This window comes from Tiliqua scincoides, chromosome 4, assembly GCF_035046505.1.
Source record: "Tiliqua scincoides isolate rTilSci1 chromosome 4, rTilSci1.hap2, whole genome shotgun sequence".
NCBI classification, from domain to species: domain Eukaryota; kingdom Metazoa; phylum Chordata; class Lepidosauria; order Squamata; family Scincidae; genus Tiliqua; species Tiliqua scincoides.
In genome coordinates, this window is record NC_089824.1 from 10,758,261 (window position 1) to 10,777,731 (window position 19,471).

At 45.2% G+C, this 19,471-nt stretch overlaps 1 protein-coding gene across 1 annotated transcript in view; it reads left to right on the top strand.

Annotated features, from left to right (window-relative positions):
• The window catches only part of KCNQ3 (potassium voltage-gated channel subfamily Q member 3), a 159,068-nt gene that overhangs the window by 120,296 nt on the left and 19,301 nt on the right, over positions 1-19,471 (top strand). The window contains exons 2-10 of the mRNA XM_066623376.1: positions 1,262-1,352; positions 2,107-2,233; positions 3,653-3,825; positions 6,298-6,450; positions 8,632-8,742; positions 9,302-9,397; positions 12,140-12,234; positions 13,045-13,068; positions 14,758-14,814. Of these exons, the coding sequence (XP_066479473.1) occupies positions 1,262-1,352; positions 2,107-2,233; positions 3,653-3,825; positions 6,298-6,450; positions 8,632-8,742; positions 9,302-9,397; positions 12,140-12,234; positions 13,045-13,068; positions 14,758-14,814 (927 nt within the window). The remainder of the gene's footprint in view (positions 1-1,261; positions 1,353-2,106; positions 2,234-3,652; positions 3,826-6,297; positions 6,451-8,631; positions 8,743-9,301; positions 9,398-12,139; positions 12,235-13,044; positions 13,069-14,757; positions 14,815-19,471) is intronic.

Here is a 19,471-nt window from a genome sequence, read left to right on the forward strand (position 1 = left end):
CCATTTTTGGAATGCATTTGGGGTACTCCATATGATGATGTGTTTCATATGTTCAGGCTGGCATGCACAGCAGTTCTAATGTGTTGACTGCTCCTAAGGGGGTCCAAATGATTATTGCTTTGGAGAGAAAGAAATTACAAGTCGCACAAAGCAGCGCGGAGGGGAGGCATTAACTGAAAAATTAGCATTTTAAAGGTGGTTTGCGTTAATCAGATTTAATACTTCAAAATCAACACATTTTTATTGTGACTTCTGCAGAATTTTTGTTTTGGGGCCAAAGTGGCCAATGCCCTAAAGCCTGTTTTCCTTCCTTATATGGATATTTGCTGCCTCCCTGTGGCCAAAGCAAAGGAGGAAGACTGAGGATTTCTTAATCTTTTTTCAGCAGGTTTTTTCGGTGACTGAATGGTCTTGTCGGCCAGTATAATCCAAGCAGGCAACTGGTACGGTGCAAGCACAAAGACATTCAGCTGGCATTTCCACATTTTGTAAGGCTTGTTCTAACATCCCCCCACTGTACATTACTGTACATGGTGGGGGGGCAGCAAGCCCTATTGCTGTGCTCCTGAAGCCAACCCCTGGCCTACGATTTGTCTGTAATGTTTAAGATGGAGAGAGATTGCCATTTCACCAGTGATTGTTGCCCCTCCCCAGTTGCCCACTGGTGGGCAGGGCCTGTTTTAAGCCAGTTGGACCAATTGCTCCCAATTGAACCCCGAACCTAAGGGTGCCCCATTCTAGGGTCATCTAGTCTAGCCTTGTATGCAATTTTATGTTGAAATGTGCTTGGATCCATTTGGTCCATTAATTCACTCTTCTACACTGGTCCTTCTGTCAGTTCCAGAATTGGAAAAGAGAATGGAATGAAAGAGGAGGTGTGAGGGAGAGGTGCTACAGCATTGGTACGCTAGTCCACCCCTCATATCGACTCTAAACTTCCTCTCCCACTCACTCCCCTTCTTCCTTTTCCAGCTTGGGGAGAAGCAGAGGCTGACACATCACCAAGTAAGGCTGCTTCCAAGCCTATAGTAAGCACACAAACAGTCCATCTCCTTGAGAACCCAGTAGAGCATCTTGTCTATGACACCCTATAGGCAGTGAGTGGCCTGTTCTTTGGGTCAATTCTGTTAACGTGCCGGTGCACCTACCCTGAAGGAGGCAAGTTATGCATCAGATAGCCTCTGTGAAAAACCCAAATCCCTTGTAAGAACTGTGCGTGGGAAGAACACTGACCCGTTCTCTTCCTTGTCTCTTGTTCTAGGTTTCTGATTGTGCTGGGATGCCTGATTCTAGCTATCCTGACAACATTTAAGGACTACGAAACTGTTTCAGGAAACTGGTTGTTGCTGCTGGTAAGTGAAGTTGGAATTGCTTAGGCTGCAGTCCTGTATGCACTTTCCTGTGAGTTAGCCCCATTGAGCACAGTGGGATTTAGTTCTGAGTAGACATGCTTGGATTCTGCTGTAAGAGTGAGGAACAGGATGAGCAATTGTTATGAGCTATTATTACTTCTGCGGCACTGTCAGTGTACGTGGTGCCCTAAAGAGTTCCACAAGCAAAAAAATAGTTCCCTGCCCCCCAGCAGCTTGCAATATAAATCGGTACAACAGAGAGAGAGGAAGAGAAGGAGAGATGAATGAAAACTAAGGCCCAATTTTAGCACCACTGAAAAACACACACACACACACACACACACACACACACACACACACACACACACACACACAAAAGAGCAAATAATTACAGGCAAACCATGAAACAATAAACCATTCTCTGTCAGAACAATCTCACAAATCCCTAGCTGTATTTACTCAGAGTCGCAGTCTTCCAGACATCATTACTCCTCTTTGACCCCCAGTGTCGAGGAAAGCCTTTTCCTATTGAAACTGAGGCTTTTCTTAAGGGAAACATATATGAAAAACAAGGGTTAGATAGGAAGTCCTTGGGGGCAGAGTTTGGCTCCTGGGCCATCAGTGGCTATTTAAGTTTATTTAGGACATGGCTCACGGCAATATTCTGCCTCTTCCAAGGCTATCTCTCAAAACCTTAGAATTGTCGAACCCAGCCGTTCATCCCTGCCTGTTCTTCACTTACCTTTCTGTGCAGGAAACCTTTGCCATTTTCATCTTTGGAGCAGAGTTTGCCTTAAGAATCTGGGCTGCTGGCTGCTGCTGTCGGTACAAAGGATGGAGGGGGAGGCTGAAATTTGCCAGGAAACCTTTGTGTATGTTGGGTAAGCACAACTCCTTTCCACTGTGAGATTCCCAAAAATATGATATTTTCCTTCCAGGGTCAAATAAGATTGGGAATTGGGGCAAACAACCATGAAAGGCTGGCCTTCAGATTGAGGGCTGATGTTCATATTATTTTTCAAGAAAAGTTTTGTCCTTTGTTCCTGTACAGAATAGGGCTTAAACAACATTCAAAGTGGCATTCCATGAGCATTTCCTTTCTTCATCATCATCATCATCATCATCATCCCAAAGCATACTGGAATGGACTGTCAGCCCAATTCTATCCCCCCACCTCCGTAACGAAGCCACACTAAAAAGACTTGCGCTGCATCCTGCAGGGGGAGCAGTCCCAAAAGTCTTCTCTGGGTAAGGAAATATTTGTTCCCTTACCCAGTGCTATAACTGGTCTACTCGAACCTGCACCAGCAAAATCACTGATGCAAGTCCTCATGGCCCTGGATCGGGGCATCGAGTCTGGGAAGGGGGGTTGGATTTGTCAGATGCCACTGCCATCAAACTGGCCCCCTTCCTGGACCCAATCTGCCCTCCTCCCTGCCCTTCACTTCTCCATTCCACCCAACTCCTGCCCCCATTCCACCTTCCTCTCCCCTGTTCTGCCTCCCCCACTGGCTTACCTGGGTCAGCAAGCCTTTGGCAAGCCCATCACTGTGCACTGTGTCACCCCGGCCTCGCCTCTGGTGTGCTGGATGCACACAGCTTCATGAGCTCTACCAGAGAGGATTTTGTGACTGTTGTAAGGTAGTTTCTGCTGGCAGAATGCTCATTCCACCAGCAGATCATCCCATTAGGATGTTGTCCTGAATATGTTGTCCTCTGATCAATCTTAGCACAAATCCAGCCTTCTTAAACTGCTTTTTCACCCAAAATTCCCTCTCCTGGTAAAAAATTAACTTGGGAAGGGTGGTTTTTATCTGAAAAAAGAATGTGAGGGGAAAAGAGTTAAGCAGCCTCTTTCTAGATTAATTTGGTGGGTGTCCAAAAATGCATTCACATTTGAAGATTGAGTTCTCCAGGACCTGGCAGGTCTTGTCAGTGGGGACGAGTCGGAGCCTAAAGCCTCTCCCTTTAGCTTGCACCCCTCCTGATCTGAATGGGACTTTTCCACCCCGACTCTCCCCTTTGCATTTCCTACTGGAATTGAGGGCAGAGAAGGTCTCATCCAGATTGGAAAGTGGGCAGACTGAAGGAATATTAGCATGCACACATGCTTAGAGACAAAGCAGTGGAATAAACAGGATTAATAGCAGTGAAGATTATATCCCAGAAAATACCCAAACAAAAGACTTGCAGGGAAATTTTTTTACTGTATTTTTACTATCTGGACTTCTTTTCAAAGGTACAAGTCAATCCCAATAGTACACCATGTTTGACAGGGCTTTTCCTTCTTCCTGCTTCAGATATCTTTGTACTGATAGCTTCTGTGCCAGTGGTGGCTGTTGGCAACCAAGGCAATGTCCTGGCTACATCTCTGAGAAGCCTCCGTTTCCTTCAGATCCTCCGGATGCTTCGGATGGACAGAAGAGGGGGCACCTGGAAGCTCCTGGGGTCTGCCATTTGTGCCCACAGCAAAGTAAGTGAGAAGTGGGGAACCAGGGAAGAAGTTCACATGGAAAAAAGACAGTGGTGAGCAGGGGGTTGAACCATTAAAATTTTGGGTTCTGTTCCAGTTTAGGTTCATCAGTATTTTTAACTTTTGGGTCCAGGCACTTGTCTGGGCCCAAGAGTTCAAAAGTGATTTAAACTTTGAACTAATTTAGATAATGTCTTGTATGGTGTATGTGTCCATGCTTTTTGCTTTCACTGTAACTCTCTGAAGCAAGTAATATAACTGTTTCATTTGAGATTTAAAAAAAAATATTTTAAAGAAGATATTCATGAACAAAATATCATGTTGGCATCCTTCAGTCTCGGAAAACTATGGTATCGCACTCTGAATGGTGGTTCTGGAACAGAGTGTCCTCTCCAGTGCGCGAAGCCTGGGTAAAGAAGGGATGGAGGATAGGCTGTTACCCATGCAGCAAATCCCCCCTCTCCACGTTGCTGAAATGGTCCAGTGGAAAGGCAGAGGCCAATACAGTTGGTTCCAGCGGCGTTGCAGGAGTTGCCTGAACATGACTATGTTCAGCCATGAACTGCCTCAGGGACTCCGGCTCCGGATTTTGCCTCGAGGTTGACTCCTGAAGCCTTTTCCATAATGGGATGTAGCCACAAGGCAGTGGAGGTTTGGGATCAGAGTTTTCCTTCTCTCAGATGAGCTGCCTTCCCAGGCTAAGGAGTTCCATCTACCCGGTGGCTGTTTAGTCACCTCTTATGACAAGTACAGCGTTATGTTCCAGCTGCTCTGGAGACATTTAAGGGAAAGATTCTTTCCCTGGTCCTTTATGGCTCTCCCGTCTGGTATAAGGCTATTACCCAACCATTAGAACGCGTTCAAGCCTCCTTTCTGCGGAAGATTTTGGGTTTACCCAGGTGCGTTCCCTACTCGGTTCTGTGTCTTGAGGTGGGGTTAATTCGGCTAAAGACGACTGCTTGGCTTAGATTACTGAAATTTTGGTTTAGGACTTTATTTAACCCTACCTCCTCTGGTCTAATGCTCCAATTATTGTCGGATTCAGTCCTGCCATTAGAGATCACTGATCTTCTAACCAAGCTCAAGTCAATACGGCTGGACACTGCAGAGCTAGGCATGATTGGGTGTGATGCTGCTTACAGAATCGTCAAAGAAAGAATTCTTGACATCGAACAACAAGAGCTGTTTAGTGCCGCCAGAACCACATGCTCTCCACTCTATCTCCATGTTCCAATCAGTTTCGGGAAACTGGCCTCCTTCTTTTATCACCTGGAGTGCCCACAGGCTCGGAGAGCATTCACACTTGCAAGATGTAATGCTCTTCCATCAGCCGTGTTATCGGGCAGGTTCAGTGGTATTCCCTACTCGGAGAGGAAATGCAAGTGTGGTAGGGATTGTATTGAGACCATAACACATACCCTTTTCTACTGCCCACTTCATGACGTCTCACGCAAGAAATATCTAGGCCCTTTGCTAACTAGGATGCAGGGCTGGGAGGACTCAATCATGCTTCAGTCTCTCCTTTCCACATCTGACTCTGAGACCCTTGATAGGGTCGCTGCCTTTTTATCTGGGGTAATTGCCAGGCAGAGCTCTGGAACTCTGGGCAGTATGTGAGGAAAAGACTGATGTCTATGTTGTGGTGTCTTTGTATATTTTTGTTTTGTTTTGTTCTTTCTCTGTATTTTATGCCAATAAAGGTCTACTGAACTGACAAGTACAGCCAAACTGAGAGCCTATTCTTATCCCCCAGCTCCCAGGGGTTCTAGGGTTTGAGAAAGAGGCAGTTTACCAAACAGTTGTACAGCAGGGAAGGAATCACAGTGTGGAGCAGAAACATTTCACAGAAGCTTCACTCATTTTGAAACCTGGTGTCTCATTAGTTTGGTCTTCTTTAAAAGTTTTAACGCTGAGTTCCTGTGTCTTGGTCAAGTTGATTGAAGATTCATACTGTTCAACAAAATATATACAGTTGATAAAATAATAAAAATACAGCATCGCCCAGTTGCATAAGCTGGATGCTGTACTGCCCTTTAAACCAGTTACTGTGTGTGCATGTATGTGTTCAGTGGTTCTTTACTGGCTTGGTCCAAGCAAGAAATTTTGGGTTCAGCTTTGGTCTTGGTTTACTGCAGGGGGAAGCAGAAGAGCCACAGAATCTGCATTGCTGATCCAGATCAAAACAGTGTTAGAATTTCAAGTCATATTGTAGCTTTAATAGTTAGGAACTTGAACTAGGAGCCTCTTGGCCTAAAGCACATAGTCCAGTAAGCTACCTGGGACTGTCTCTGCTCAGATTTCAGAGCCTTGGGATGGGTGGGGTGAAGAAGAATGGTTCTCTAATACATGTTCCTGCTGATTTTCCTTCCAATCCTGTAAAACTGTGGACTGCTAAGCCCAACTACTCCCCAGATCTTGCAAAAGATCAAGAAAAATTTCACTTCTGTTAATGGCAGTACATTTCATCCTCAGGAACTCATCACCGCCTGGTACATCGGATTCCTGACGCTTATCCTCTCCTCATTCCTGGTTTACCTGGTGGAGAAGGACGTGCCTGAAATCAATGCTGAGGGAAAGGAGACAAAAGAGTTTGAAACCTATGCGGATGCCCTGTGGTGGGGACTGGTTAGTATTCACAGAGACTGTCTTTTCTGGCCTGCTTTCATGGAAATTTAAATGGATTTTGCATTGTAATGTGAAGAGATGGTAGTCTAAGTTCAATCAGATTGGCACTGCCCAGATATCCCACAGGCACAGAGGCACAGAGTTTGGTAGAAATCAGGCCCATATTTCTTGATTATTTCACCAAACAGCAACTGGTAAATACAGTGGATCTTGCCTAGAACATACCTACCTAGAACATGCCTTACCTTACGAGGAAAGGCTATGGCGTTTGGGCCTCTTCAGCCTAGAAAAGAGATGCCTGAGGGGGGACATGATTGAGACATACAAAATTATGCAGGGGTTGGACAGAGTGGATAGAGAGATGCCCTACACTCTCATATAACACCAGAACCAGGGGACATCCACTAAAGTTGAGTGTTGGGAGAATAAGAAAAAGAAAATATTTCTTTACTCAGCGTGTGGTTGGTCTGTGGAACTCCTTGCCACAGGATGTGGTGACGGCATCTGGTCTGGACACCTTTAAAAAGGGGATTGGACAAGTTTCTGGAGGAAAAATCCATTACGCGGTACAAGCCATGATGTGTACGCGCAACCTCCTGATTTTAGAAATGGGCTATGTCAGAATGCCAGATGCAAGGGAGGGCACCAGGATGAGGTCTCTTGTTATCTGGTGTGCTCCCTGGGGCATTTGGTGGGCCGCTGTGAGATACAGGAAGCTGGACTAGATGGGCCTATGGCCTGATCCAGTGGGGCTGTTCTTATGTTCTTAAACTACAGTTCCCAGGAGGCCTTGCAGGTCTCGTGTTATGTGGTGTGATCCCTGGGGCATTTGGTGGGCCGCTGTGAGATACAGGAAGCTGGACTAGATGGGCCTATGGCCTGATCCAGTGGGGCTGTTCTTATGTTCTTATACCACCGCCACCCGCAACACAGGCACCTAACTGATTCAAAGTCTCCTTTGGGCAAAACCGCCCTGACTCTGAACCCAGGATCTTCCAGCTTAAGCACTGCAAACCCCTGTGAAAGGGGGTCAAGGAAGCTGAACTGCTCTACCTACCCCAAGTCAGGAAGCCTTAAAGCAGGCATCCCAATTCAAGCCAGAGTGTTTACCAGCATGTATTGCTGAGCAGGGCAGCCTCACACCCCAATCAAGTTTGTCAGTAGCAATGTGTAGATAGGGGAGGTGCTCCAGCTTGCAATTTCAAGCGGCAAACTGGCATCCTTGACTTTGAGTAGATCTGTTTGTGAGTAAGCAATCTAGTGCTGCTTGATTTGTGAGGATCATAAGCACACCAGCTTGCTCTTAAAATAAAAGGAGCATTTTTTGGTAGGTGGGTCTGCCTGTGAGCAGGCACCCCAGCCTTTTCACATTAAGATTTGGGCCATTATCTGTTTGTAATGCTGCCATACTTCCTGGTAAGTCAGTGCGACAAGGTCCTTACTGTTGTGGCAGCCCTCTACCAGTGGCTGCCAGTGCAACACCCAGAAAGCCTCATGCCACCAGCAGCACGGCACAGACTGGTCACTGACAGGGTTCTACAGGTGGAGAGGTGAGGATCGGGGTGGAATGGGGGAGGGGTTGTTGCTAGATCCCTAACCCCCCTTCCTGGACACACCTTCAGCAGGCTCCTCAGAGTTACACCAGCAGTAGAGCTGGTATAGATTTGAGGAGTCCCATAGAGGACCCTTTGGTGGCTGACATACCAGCATGTATTTCCCATTCTGACCCCTCTTGCTGGCCTTTTCTCCAGGATGGTGTATAGGATCCTCTGCACCACCAGCTCTGCATCCCTCATGTCATCTCTGGATAGGATTGGGCCATAAGGCACTTCCTGTGATCCAAGTGGATCCAAATTTGTAGTTTGATCCAGAGCAGCCTGGACTCTTCGACTTGGTCTGCAGAGGTGACATCACCATTGATACCTTCACCATTGACCTTCTCCAACCTCTAGATCCTGCTCCTTTCCATATGTGTGTTCATTCACCTTGGCTATGTCATGGGAACAGGTGTGTTGTCAGTTTTCACAGTGAAGAATTGGGTTAGGTAGAATTGGGTTGATCCAAAGTGAAAAGATGGAGCCCCTGGGATTGGAATTGTGGAGGCAAAACATACATCAAATCATTCTCCTTGGCCGTTTCCTTTGTCTTTCTTACAGAGTGTCCCAAACATTCTCCCCACAGATTACTCTAGCAACCATTGGCTACGGTGACAAGACCCCCAAAACATGGGAGGGACGTCTGATAGCAGCAACCTTCTCCCTGATTGGAGTTTCATTTTTTGCCCTTCCAGCTGTAAGTCCTGTTGACGACCTCATGAGAGCTGATATGGGGGAGTGATGTTGGGTTTGATGAATTGGGTGTGAGGGAAGCCAGGTTCAATCCTTACTCAACCATGAAGATCATGGAGTGGGTCAGTCACTTGACAAGCTAAACATCCATCATAGGGCTGCCGTAAAGACAGAATTGGGACAGGGGCACCACAGTGAGCTTCGTGGGAGAGACGTATCTGTATCAATATACAGTTATTAAATATAATCTTCAAAGAAGGCAGGTTGCAAGCCCGAGTCTGCACAAGAAACCTTCACCTAGGTTTATCCTGAGCAAGCACCATGATGCAGGTGTGGGAACATGTTCTTCCAACATCTGAGAGACCCTCCCAGATACCAATATGCTATTATTGTTTGCCTGCTCCAGAGAAATCTGATTTCTGTGGATCATGGGGGCTTTTGCTTTCCCACGCTTCAGGACCTTCTGCCTCACCCCCAAGAGAAAAGTCAAAGTCTGATATTTTTCTCTTCTGGTGTTTTCAATGTCACAGTATTTGAGAACTTGAACCCTGCTTTGTTTTCAGGGCATCTTGGGTTCAGGACTGGCTCTGAAAGTACAGGAACAACATCGCCAAAAGCACTTTGAAAAAAGAAGAAAGCCTGCGGCGGAACTCATACAGGTTAGATTCTCTGCTTGTTCTTCCTACTTTCTGAAGGACACATGACTTCTGACTCTTTGAACTCCTTGGGAGCTGGGTACCTTGAGGTCTGTCTGCAGAGAACTGCAGGTTTCATTTCAGACATTTTCTTTTCAATCAGTGCTATAACACCAGAAGTGTTTCCAATTTTTTTTTTAAATCACTTAAAAAAGGCATCATGCTGTCAAGTCTTAAATGATGTACATGACATGAAATTCCATAGATTTAAGTGGAGCTCTCTATCAAAGGCTTGTGGTTAGGATTTTACCCTTAATCAACTACAGCAGTGCTTCTGCTCCAAAAAAAATAACAGATTAGGAAGGGTCAGCTTGAGTTGCTGGGCATTTGAAATTACCTGAATATTATGATGAACTTCTTCTTTTTTTAAAATATTATAAATTAACTTCTGAGGCTCTTATCCGAGTTCTCCCTCCCCACTTTGGAACTTACAAAGATGGAAGGGTCTTCTTGGTTGTGGCACTTTTTCTGGGGAATTCTCTTCCCAGGGTGGGTTCCCTGGCCATGAGACTTGTGTCCTCCCGGCTTCTAGTAAAGACCATTGTATCTGAAATCTAACATATTGTGGTTTTGTTGTACATTGGTGTGTGTGTGTGTGTGTGTGTGTGTGTGTGTATTTTATTGATTTATTTTGTTTTTGGATGTTATCTATGACCTGGGCATTTTATTGAAACTGAAGCTGTATATTAATATAACTGAGTCAAAATAACCCTTTCATTTTCATTGCTCCATTTGTAGATAGTGAAAACAGAGAGACTATTTTGGTGATTTTCAGGGGGGGGGGGGAAAGGAGGGGGGCTTACCTGTGGTAGCAGCAGTAGATCTCTAGGAGCAGCTATAATTTCTTCCTCAGAATATCCCAGTGAGCAATGCTATCCTTGAGCACTCTGGGGAAAAATGGCATCCAGGAAGACCAAAGTCACTACTGGTGACGACCTTGAGAAGGGGAAGTTGTCAAAAAGTTAAACCAGCTTCTCCCCCCTTTGCCCTCTAACAGACCTCCCCAAAATTCAAGCTGAAAATTCTCCCCTGTGAATTTTTAGTTTAGCTCTAATTTTAAACCAGTAAAAGAAATGCCCCATTTCTCCTGCATATGTTTCTATCTCTGACCTGATTCAGTTACATTACTTTATTCGTAGCTATGATATCCGTATATATATATATATATATATATATATATATATATATATATATATATATATATATATATATATATATATATATATTGCCATGCGCAGTCCATGTCTGAAACAACAAGTGAACCCATTTTTGCAGGGGTGGCTCAAGGTCTTGAGGTGCCTGAGGCAAATGCTGCCCTTCCGTGCCACAGGAATGAACCCACCTTTCTCTGTCTTTCTCCTCCCTACCAGGGCATACCTTCTCTTTCTTTCTAACCCCTATCCCCATCAGGGTATACCTTGCGTTATTTTCTTTTCTCTTCCATTCTCTTCCCCATCTCCGCCAAGGTATCCCCGTTTTTTTTGTTCTTTCTTTCATTCTTTCTTTTCCCTGCCTGCCTTTGCAGCAACTGCCTCCAGACCTCCATTATCCTACCGCTCACTTCTCCTTCACTTTCTGGAAGCAGTAGCAGACAGAGAAAGAGAGAACAGGTGTGCCCTGTTGGGGCAGGAGAGAGGTGCCAGTATGAGACAGGCAGGTGGGCTAATCGAATTCTGGGAAAGCAGACAAGAATGACTTATAGTATAGTACCAGCCAACAACATGGGGGGGGGGCATTCCTCGAAAGAAAAGTACTGTTTGAAACAGTGCTGTAGAAAATTTTATAGGAGATTAGGGAGGAAACTGGCATTGACTGGCCAGAATGCACCATTCTGATTGGCTTCAATAGCTGATAAGATAAGCCAGGATAAGGAGCACTGTAATGAAACAGGGCTAAAGGAAGCACCATTTTCAGACGTACTGTCATAGACATTTCAGTGCTATATAAACAAGCTGGCAGTCATTTCTTCTTTCTTCTCAAGTTCTAATTTGATGTGTTAGGACACAGTCCTAACCAGGTCTACTCAGAAGTAAGTCCTATTGTGTTCAATGGGACTTACTCCCAGGAAAGTGAGGTTAGGATTGCAGCCGTTGTTTGATAATTGCAACTAGGGGGGAAGGGACACAAACATGGGGCACTTTGCTCAGGCCCCCCACAAACCTGAAACCATCCCCGCGAGGCAGAATTCCTTGTTCAGGGGCCACATGACTACAAGTTCCAATAGCTTTCCGATTCATCAGAGTCCCAGATTTTATCCATAACTCCACTTTATGTGGAATTCAGCATCAGCATGGGAAGCACCTGTAGTGCTGCATATGAATTTTGGAAGAGAAACACCTTCTTTTACGATCACTTTGGCTCTGAAGAGACAAGCAGGTGTTCATACTGCAATAGCGATATCACATCTTGTGCTTTGTAAGTGTATAAGAGACATGTTTCTGCCTCATCAGCCCTAAAATCTCTGTGTATTTGCTGGGTGAGAAAAGGGGCTATTCCAACAACACTTAGGATGCAAGATACAGGGCAGGGCCTCCTTAATAACATCCAACCCTTTTCATTTCCTGCAAGCAAACCATCTCATGCACCTTTCCTTGTGATTCAGCTTTGAGGTGAAATCTACTAAAAGTTTCAGCGCCTTAGCTCATAGTCACAAAATATTGTGTTTTATTCTACTTTTGATCATGTCCCTCCTCTTGTGTCCCTTAGGCTGCCTGGAGGTACTATGCTACAAATCCTAATAGGATGGACCTCGTTGCCACTTGGAGGTTTTATGAATCAGTTGTATCATTCCCATATTTCAGGCAAGTGTGCTATGCTGAGAAGTCACTGGTTTAAGACGTAGTTAGTTTTACATGTGATCCCTTCCACTTAGTCAAGGGGATCATCCCAGAAAGGCAATAGGAGATGCAGTCAACTTTGGGGACAGGAGATGGACTGTGTCTGAGTGTTTTGGAGAGCTGCAGTTAACTTTTAAAAGCATATCAACAGTTCTGACATGCTGCCTAAATCTGGAGCCTGAAAGGGTCTGGAAATCCAAGATTCATAGGAGGATATCAGAGGCTTTTGTGAAACATGCATATCAGTACACTTGGGGCTAGAGCAGGGTCTTGAGGGCATCTGATAGAGCCATCTTGCTAAAGGTCTAGTTCTGGTCAGTGCCTAGGTGGGAGATTGCTTGGGAAACACCACCTGAGTTCTAAGATGTGAAGCAGGGAAGACATAAATGTAACACAGTAGATAATGTGCTGTGATTTTACTATCATTAAGGAAAGCTTTAATGTTTAAAGGGGCCAACTGTAGTGTAAATGTAGTTGGTTGGGCTTGGCCAAAGCCATTTCAGTACCTGTTCAGTCAACTCCATTTACACTGCAGTTGGCCCTGGAGGTAGAATGTTCTATAAATGGTAAAAAAATTGTCACCAATGTGCATCTTGAAAGGGGCTAAGCAGGGGCAAATGTAGGCTGCTTATTGGTTAGGTGTCAAGTCTAGTAGCCCAAGACAGCTTCTGCATGGCTAGCAACTAATGCCTGAGGTTGCCCTGTTGAATTTAACACCTACCTCCTTTCTCCTTGCTTTTCTCCTATTGCTCTTCATATTCAATTCTCCAAAAGGAAAGAGCAGGTGGATGGCAGCAGGTATGTCATTAATACCCTCAACTCCTTCATGTCCTGTCATCCATTGAATATTTGAGTAAAGACACACAAGTACAGCCTGTGTATGGTAGCCCTTTAACTGGTTTGTAGGCAGGGCTAATGGTTTTGCCATCATCCATCTCACAGCCCAATTCTATGCCTGTTTACTCAAATGTACGTTCTGTTCTGTTAACTGGGGCTTACTCCCAGGGAAGTGTGAATGCAGCCTTTGTTTCTTCCATGTTTTTCTTAACAGTGAGAGGAAGCGGACTCTATGGATAGAATAATTACGGATTAACATTTGACTTGTTGAAAATATCATAATAGTTATTGCTCATAAAAGATGCAGCGATGCCTTTAATCTCTGATATCAGAATGGACTTAATTTACTATATGTGTAGGCTTTAACGAATTAGCATGCGTAATGACACTTAAAACGATCAACTCTGAAAAATGTCTAATTGATTTGTCATTGTTTATGGTGTTTGGTTCTCTGCAACATACTATGATCATAAATGCACAATGACACCTAGATTTTTAGTGTTCCCCGCCCCCCCGTCTAGTATGTTTCAGAGTTACTGATATTCGTAGTCATTTGGGTATTCTGTCATGGCCATTCTAGAAAATTTTTTTAAACACTTCTTTTTTTTTCTGAGTGTTAATCTTCTACATATGAAGATTCAGCACAAGTATTTGTGATATCCTCTTTCACTCTAATACTAGTGGGTTGCTTTGCTGCTAAGAAGGAAGGTTTGTTGCAGAGGTACACCTATTCCTTGCTTTTTCAAAAACAATCTTGGCAGCTGTGCTCTACAGCATTTGGAGAGCAAGAGTGCATAGCCTTCAAAGAACTAAAGGAAAATATTGATAAAAGATGTTCAGCAGATGAGGCATCTTCCTAGTATTTTTGTGCAAGGATCATAAAGGCCTAGCTGGTCTTCTGACAGTCCTTCATCTATAGCTCATTGATGGTGCACTATGACTTCCTGCCTGACAACTCTATGGCTCCAAATTCAAGCCTTAAAACTGGGCTAGCAGTAGATCCAGGACAGATACAGGAAAGTACTTCTTCATACAATGCACAACTAATTTGTGGCCATAAAAAGTGCTAATGGCCACTGGCTCAGATGATTTTAAAAAGGGGATTAGCCAAATTCACAGAGAAAGTTAGATCTATCAGTTGTTATTGGCCATTAGACTTTCATGTTCGGATGCAGTGTACCACTGAATATCAGTTCCTTGGAGCAGTGGCATAGCTAGAGGGGATGCAAAGCACTAAGTCTTGCAGGGAGCAGGCCTCTTTCCCTCCCCTTCAGAGCCATTCCAAGTGGGGGGAATGGCTCCCCCCACCTGAAATGGTTCCAAAGGGGAGGGGCAGGGACCCCCTGTATTCTGCGGTGAGGATCCCTGCAAGACTTAGTGTTTGCACCCCCTCTAGCTATGCTACTGGCTGGGGGATAGTGTGGTTGGGGGCTAGTGGTTTCAAGCTCTGCTTGTGGGTTTCTTGGAGGTATGATATAACTGTACAAAAATGTTAGTATTTTTAGCATTGCTGGCCACGTATATAAACTGGGTCACAGGAACTAGTCTTCCCAATAATTTTGTTTCCAAACTTTAAATAGAAATAATTCCACATAGATTTTCATAAATGAACATTAACCACTCATGTTCGCATCTTTTTTTACTTTACAGTAATGTCATGTTTAGTAGGGAAGCATTCTTTGGATCAAGCGTCACCCGAAAACTTAGGTATTTGAGTATCAGCTGAATCTTTCCTATATGCTGCATGCTATTCTCTGCCTGCAACCTATCACCCTTTTTTATTTGGCAATTTTTACTACAGTAGTCTATCTAACCGAAACACGGGGGTGATGGTGGAATTGTCTAATCGCCAAAATGTGGTGATTTACAAAAATTAAAAATTCATTGTATTCAGCTATGACTGAATACAGGTAGATTGAATCAGATCGGCACAACTGTGACTTAGTAACAGCCCAATCCTAGTAACAGCCCAATCCTATCCCCTGTTTGGTGCACACAATGCAGGGCTATTGATGCAGTGGAGACCAGGCTGACTGGGAGAGGTAAAAAACTTAACTTTTCCTCTCTACCCACTGCCTGGTGCTCTATGGGACTCCTCAGATCCACACCAGCTTTTTCTGGCATAGATGTGAAGCCCTGCAGGGTGTGTCAAGCTTGGGATAGGGGCTTGGGATGCAGCAGATTCTGGTGTCACTGTGATCTGCCTCCAATCTGGCTCCACTGCTTGCTGAAACCCACCAGCAACTTGTCTGCACAGCACTGACGGTGTTACAGACTGGCGGAGAGGCTGCAGCAGCACTATACCTTGAGGATAGGATTGGACAGTAAACTATTTAATGTGATTATTTGTTATAAATATTTATTTCCCCCTTTCTGTTACGGTGTGGGTATAGTTTCCTCAGCAAGCAGCTGTCTGGCTGCACTCTCCACCTATCTCTCAAGGCCGAAGCGTAGGCACTCCCGGGAACACACGGCAGAAGTCCTTCACCAAACGTCTCTTTGCTATGTACAATATATACAGCAACAGTCCAGATAGCACACAATTCACGGATCACACTGACGTAGCCTTCGGCACAAACTCCACTCTGCATCTCCCACAACCCAGCTTGCCCTGGCTGGAGTATATACTTGCCACAGCCAATCAGAGTGAACTAGAAAGTGCTTAGTCACTCTGATGGCACATGGGGTGACATACCTGGTGACAGTCACCTGGTATGCATCACCAGATGTTGCATCATCTCTTCCCATGATGCTGTGTGCAGTCAGGCCAAGGCTTCAGGGCCTGATACTATCCAGCCTGCAAATTACCTTAAGGATGATCCCTTAACATTACTAAAATAACATTCAGGGGCTTAGGAGACGCTATAGCTCAGTGAGGGGCACCTGATTTGCATGGTGAAGGTCCCAAGTCCAGTCTTTGTCATCTCCTGTTAAAAGGATTGTAGAAAGTAGGACTGGGAAAGACCCCTGCCTGATATCTTGAAGAGCTGCTGCTAGTCAGAGGAGGCAGTGCTAGGATAGATGGGCCAGTGGTCCAACTCATTATACACTAGCTTCATAGGTTTGTTTATGGTCAACCACAGAGAATATGACAGACCTCCACCTTTTGCTAGCGCAACACAGAGTTGGGGGCGTCAAACTTGCAGTCCACAGTGCAAGCTGTGGGCTTGCATTAAGCCAGTATGGCAGAGTGGTTTGGGAGTTGGACTTAAATCTGGAAGATCCAGGTTCAGATCTCTCTCAGCCATGCAGCTTCTTGGGTGACATTGGGCTGGTCACTCTCTGCCTCACCTACCTCACAGGGTTGTTGTGAGGACAAAAGGAAGGGAGGAACCATGTACACCACCCTGAGCTCCTTGGAGTAAGAGTGGTGTAAAAATGTGAAGACTGAATAGACAAGCTGTGGAGGCCTTCCATAAAGCATGGGCAACTCCTGTCACGGAGGCGAGGAAAAGTCTCTGTTTCTGGGAAAGTGGGCAGTTTTGAAGGAGATCAGCGTGGCACAATTTCCTGGAACATATCAGCATCTGCTTGATGTGGAGTCAGATCATCAGTCCCTCTAGCTCAGTGTTGTCTACAATGACTGGCTGCAGCTTTCTAGGGTTTCAGACAGCCCTACCTAGGGTCTTTCCCAGCCCTACCTAGAGATGCTAGGAGTTGAATCTGAGACCTTCCTCATTCAAAGTGCATACTCTATGACTGAGCCACACCCCCCCCCCCACCACAAAGAATCTTTCCTCCAAGAGGCATCCAAGCAGGATGCTCTATGTATCTTACACAGCAACCACAATTCATCAAGGATTCCCAGAATGAGCAAGTTTGCTCCGGAAGCATTACTTTTGCTGTTGGCACTGTTATTGTTGCATCAAGAAAGGGTGGTGCAAGAGCAGGAGAGACCTGTCATCCCATCGGTTTGGGATGCATGAGAATTGCCCAGTCAGATAGATGTGCTGTTTTCTCATTTTTTTTTTTAACTTGGAGATGAGAATTTTTGATCAGTTTCCTGCACAAGGTGCATCTGTTGTTTTCAGAACAGCTTTGGGCTGAAGCATGCAGACTCTCCTTTTTCTCACCCCTTGGGACTCTGCAGTTCAGTGATGGAATGCCCATTTGTAAGGAGGGCAGGGCTGAGCAATTTGTGGCCCACCAATCTAAAGGCAGCATATATGGCAGACCACTGGGGATTCATTAACCCTCCTGTGCTTGCTGCCTGGGTTGCAGGACTTCTCAGCTTTAATTGCCATCATCTCCAGTCGAAAGAATCCCAAGGGGTTGGGGTGGGTGGGGAGGTACTCTGCCAGAGACCATGGAGATCCACTGCCTACAGTACTGGCTAGACAGACAGCTTCAGTAAGAAAGGAGATTACAGGTATGTGTCGCTTAACGACAGGAATACATTCTGAAGAACTGTTCATTAGAAGATTTCATCATTGGGAGAACTTTCTTATTATTGCACAGCACCATCTTGTGGGACAATCTGGAATAGCTTCTTGCTCCTACGCTACAAACCTGTACAAACACCCATTATAATCTTATGGGACAGCCGTTGTATACGTGGTCTGTGAGTGGCTGGAATGTTGGTATACAATGCATGCCTGCAGTAGGATCAGAAGCAGATAACTTCTGTTTAGGAGAACAACAACAACAACAGTATTTATATACCGCTTTTCAACAAAAAGTTCACAAAGCGGTTTACAGAGAAAATCATAAATCTATTGGCTCCCTGTCCCAAAAGGGCTCACAGTCTAAAAAGATGCAACACCAGCAGACAGCCACTAGAAAAGACACTGCTGGGGGTGAGGTGGGCCTATTACTCTCCCCCTGCTAAATAAAAGAGGAGCAACCACTTGAAAAAGTGCCTCTTAACCAGTTAGCAGGGGTTAGGTGCCAGCGAAAGGTGTGCAGCCCTTTTTCCTACCTGAGTCATGAGGATAGTGATATTGCTGAGGAATCCTCTCTGCCCTCTTGCAGTCGCCTTAGGATGAGGGGATCATATCCTCCTGGAGTATCTTACCCTCCAGTTTTTTATAGGTTCTGTCTTCTTTCGTTACGTTCACTCTGTCTTCTTGTGGACAGAATCCACTGCTTGAACAAAAGCAAAAGCGACATCATTTATAGGGCTGAGTTGACCTGTCTTACCCTCCCCCTCCGCCAGCATTCCACTTGCAGGCTGTAAATTGAAGGTGGGCCAGCAATGTAACTAGAGGGGGTACAAAGCACAAAGTTGTGCAAGGAGCCTCCTTGTGGCATGCAAAACTTTGTGCTTTGCACCCCCTCTAGCTACACTGCTGGGGTGGGAATATCTGAAGTTTTTGGAGTGGGGGTGAAATTTAGCAGTGGTGTCAGCAATTCTGCTTCTTCATATGGACACAAGTTGGAGGCCATCATTTTATTCCCAGAAGCCCCTTTAGAACGATGCTTCTTTTCCAAGGGGGGAGAAATGACTGCTACAGGGAGGGGAATGTCTGCTGCAGCAGCAGCAGACATGGAGGTAGGGAGGATCAATTTAGCGCCCCCCCCCCCCACTTTGCCATCCTCACACTAAACTTTGCATGAAAATTGTCCTTGGAGAACTTAGACCACAGCTGCTCCTAGAATATCAGTGGTAGCCAAGGGCACCTGCAGTCAGCAAAATGAATAGCCCTTTCTTGAGCACATCTTTATGAAAGAAGCTTCCTTCCTATCTCTGTAGTGAAATTTTACTCTCCAAAAACAGACTTTTTTCCAGTTATTTTTGTTTCCTAACTCATGAGCCCCCCCCCCCCTCAAAAAACACACTGGATCCAACTGCAAGGTAATTTCTCCTTTGTGTGAGGCGCATGATTTCTACATCCTAAAGATGCATCTGTATCATATAGATTTCGATTGTGGAGGTGGCATTGTTTTACATGATGCGTGGCACCTTCAGAGGACATGGTGTTACCCACAAACTATCAGTGATTTTTTTTGTAACCATTAGGGCAGCTTCACTTGTTTTAAACAAGCATTGATTGAGGAACATGAATGATTCCCACTTCCTCGTTTCATGCACCCCCATGTGGCGTGCAAAAGGGCTGACTTGGACTTCTAACCACAGTGAAATGCGTGACTTGTAAATCTGGACTGGGCATCTTGATCACAGGGGAGATTGCCATTATTACGATCACTAATGAAATGCCTGCCAAATGATTCAGATGTGTATAAAACATATTCTGAAAACCAATCAGTGCCAGAGCCAGTCCCCCTTTCACTGTTCCTATCATAGCTTGGCCCAGGTTCTCTGGCTCCTACATCCATTGGAGCTGAACCGCAGGGTGCCAGGTCTCAAACTGGAGATCAGAGCTGAAGTGTGTTTGGCAGAAACCCTGGCCTCTGAGCGGCCCGC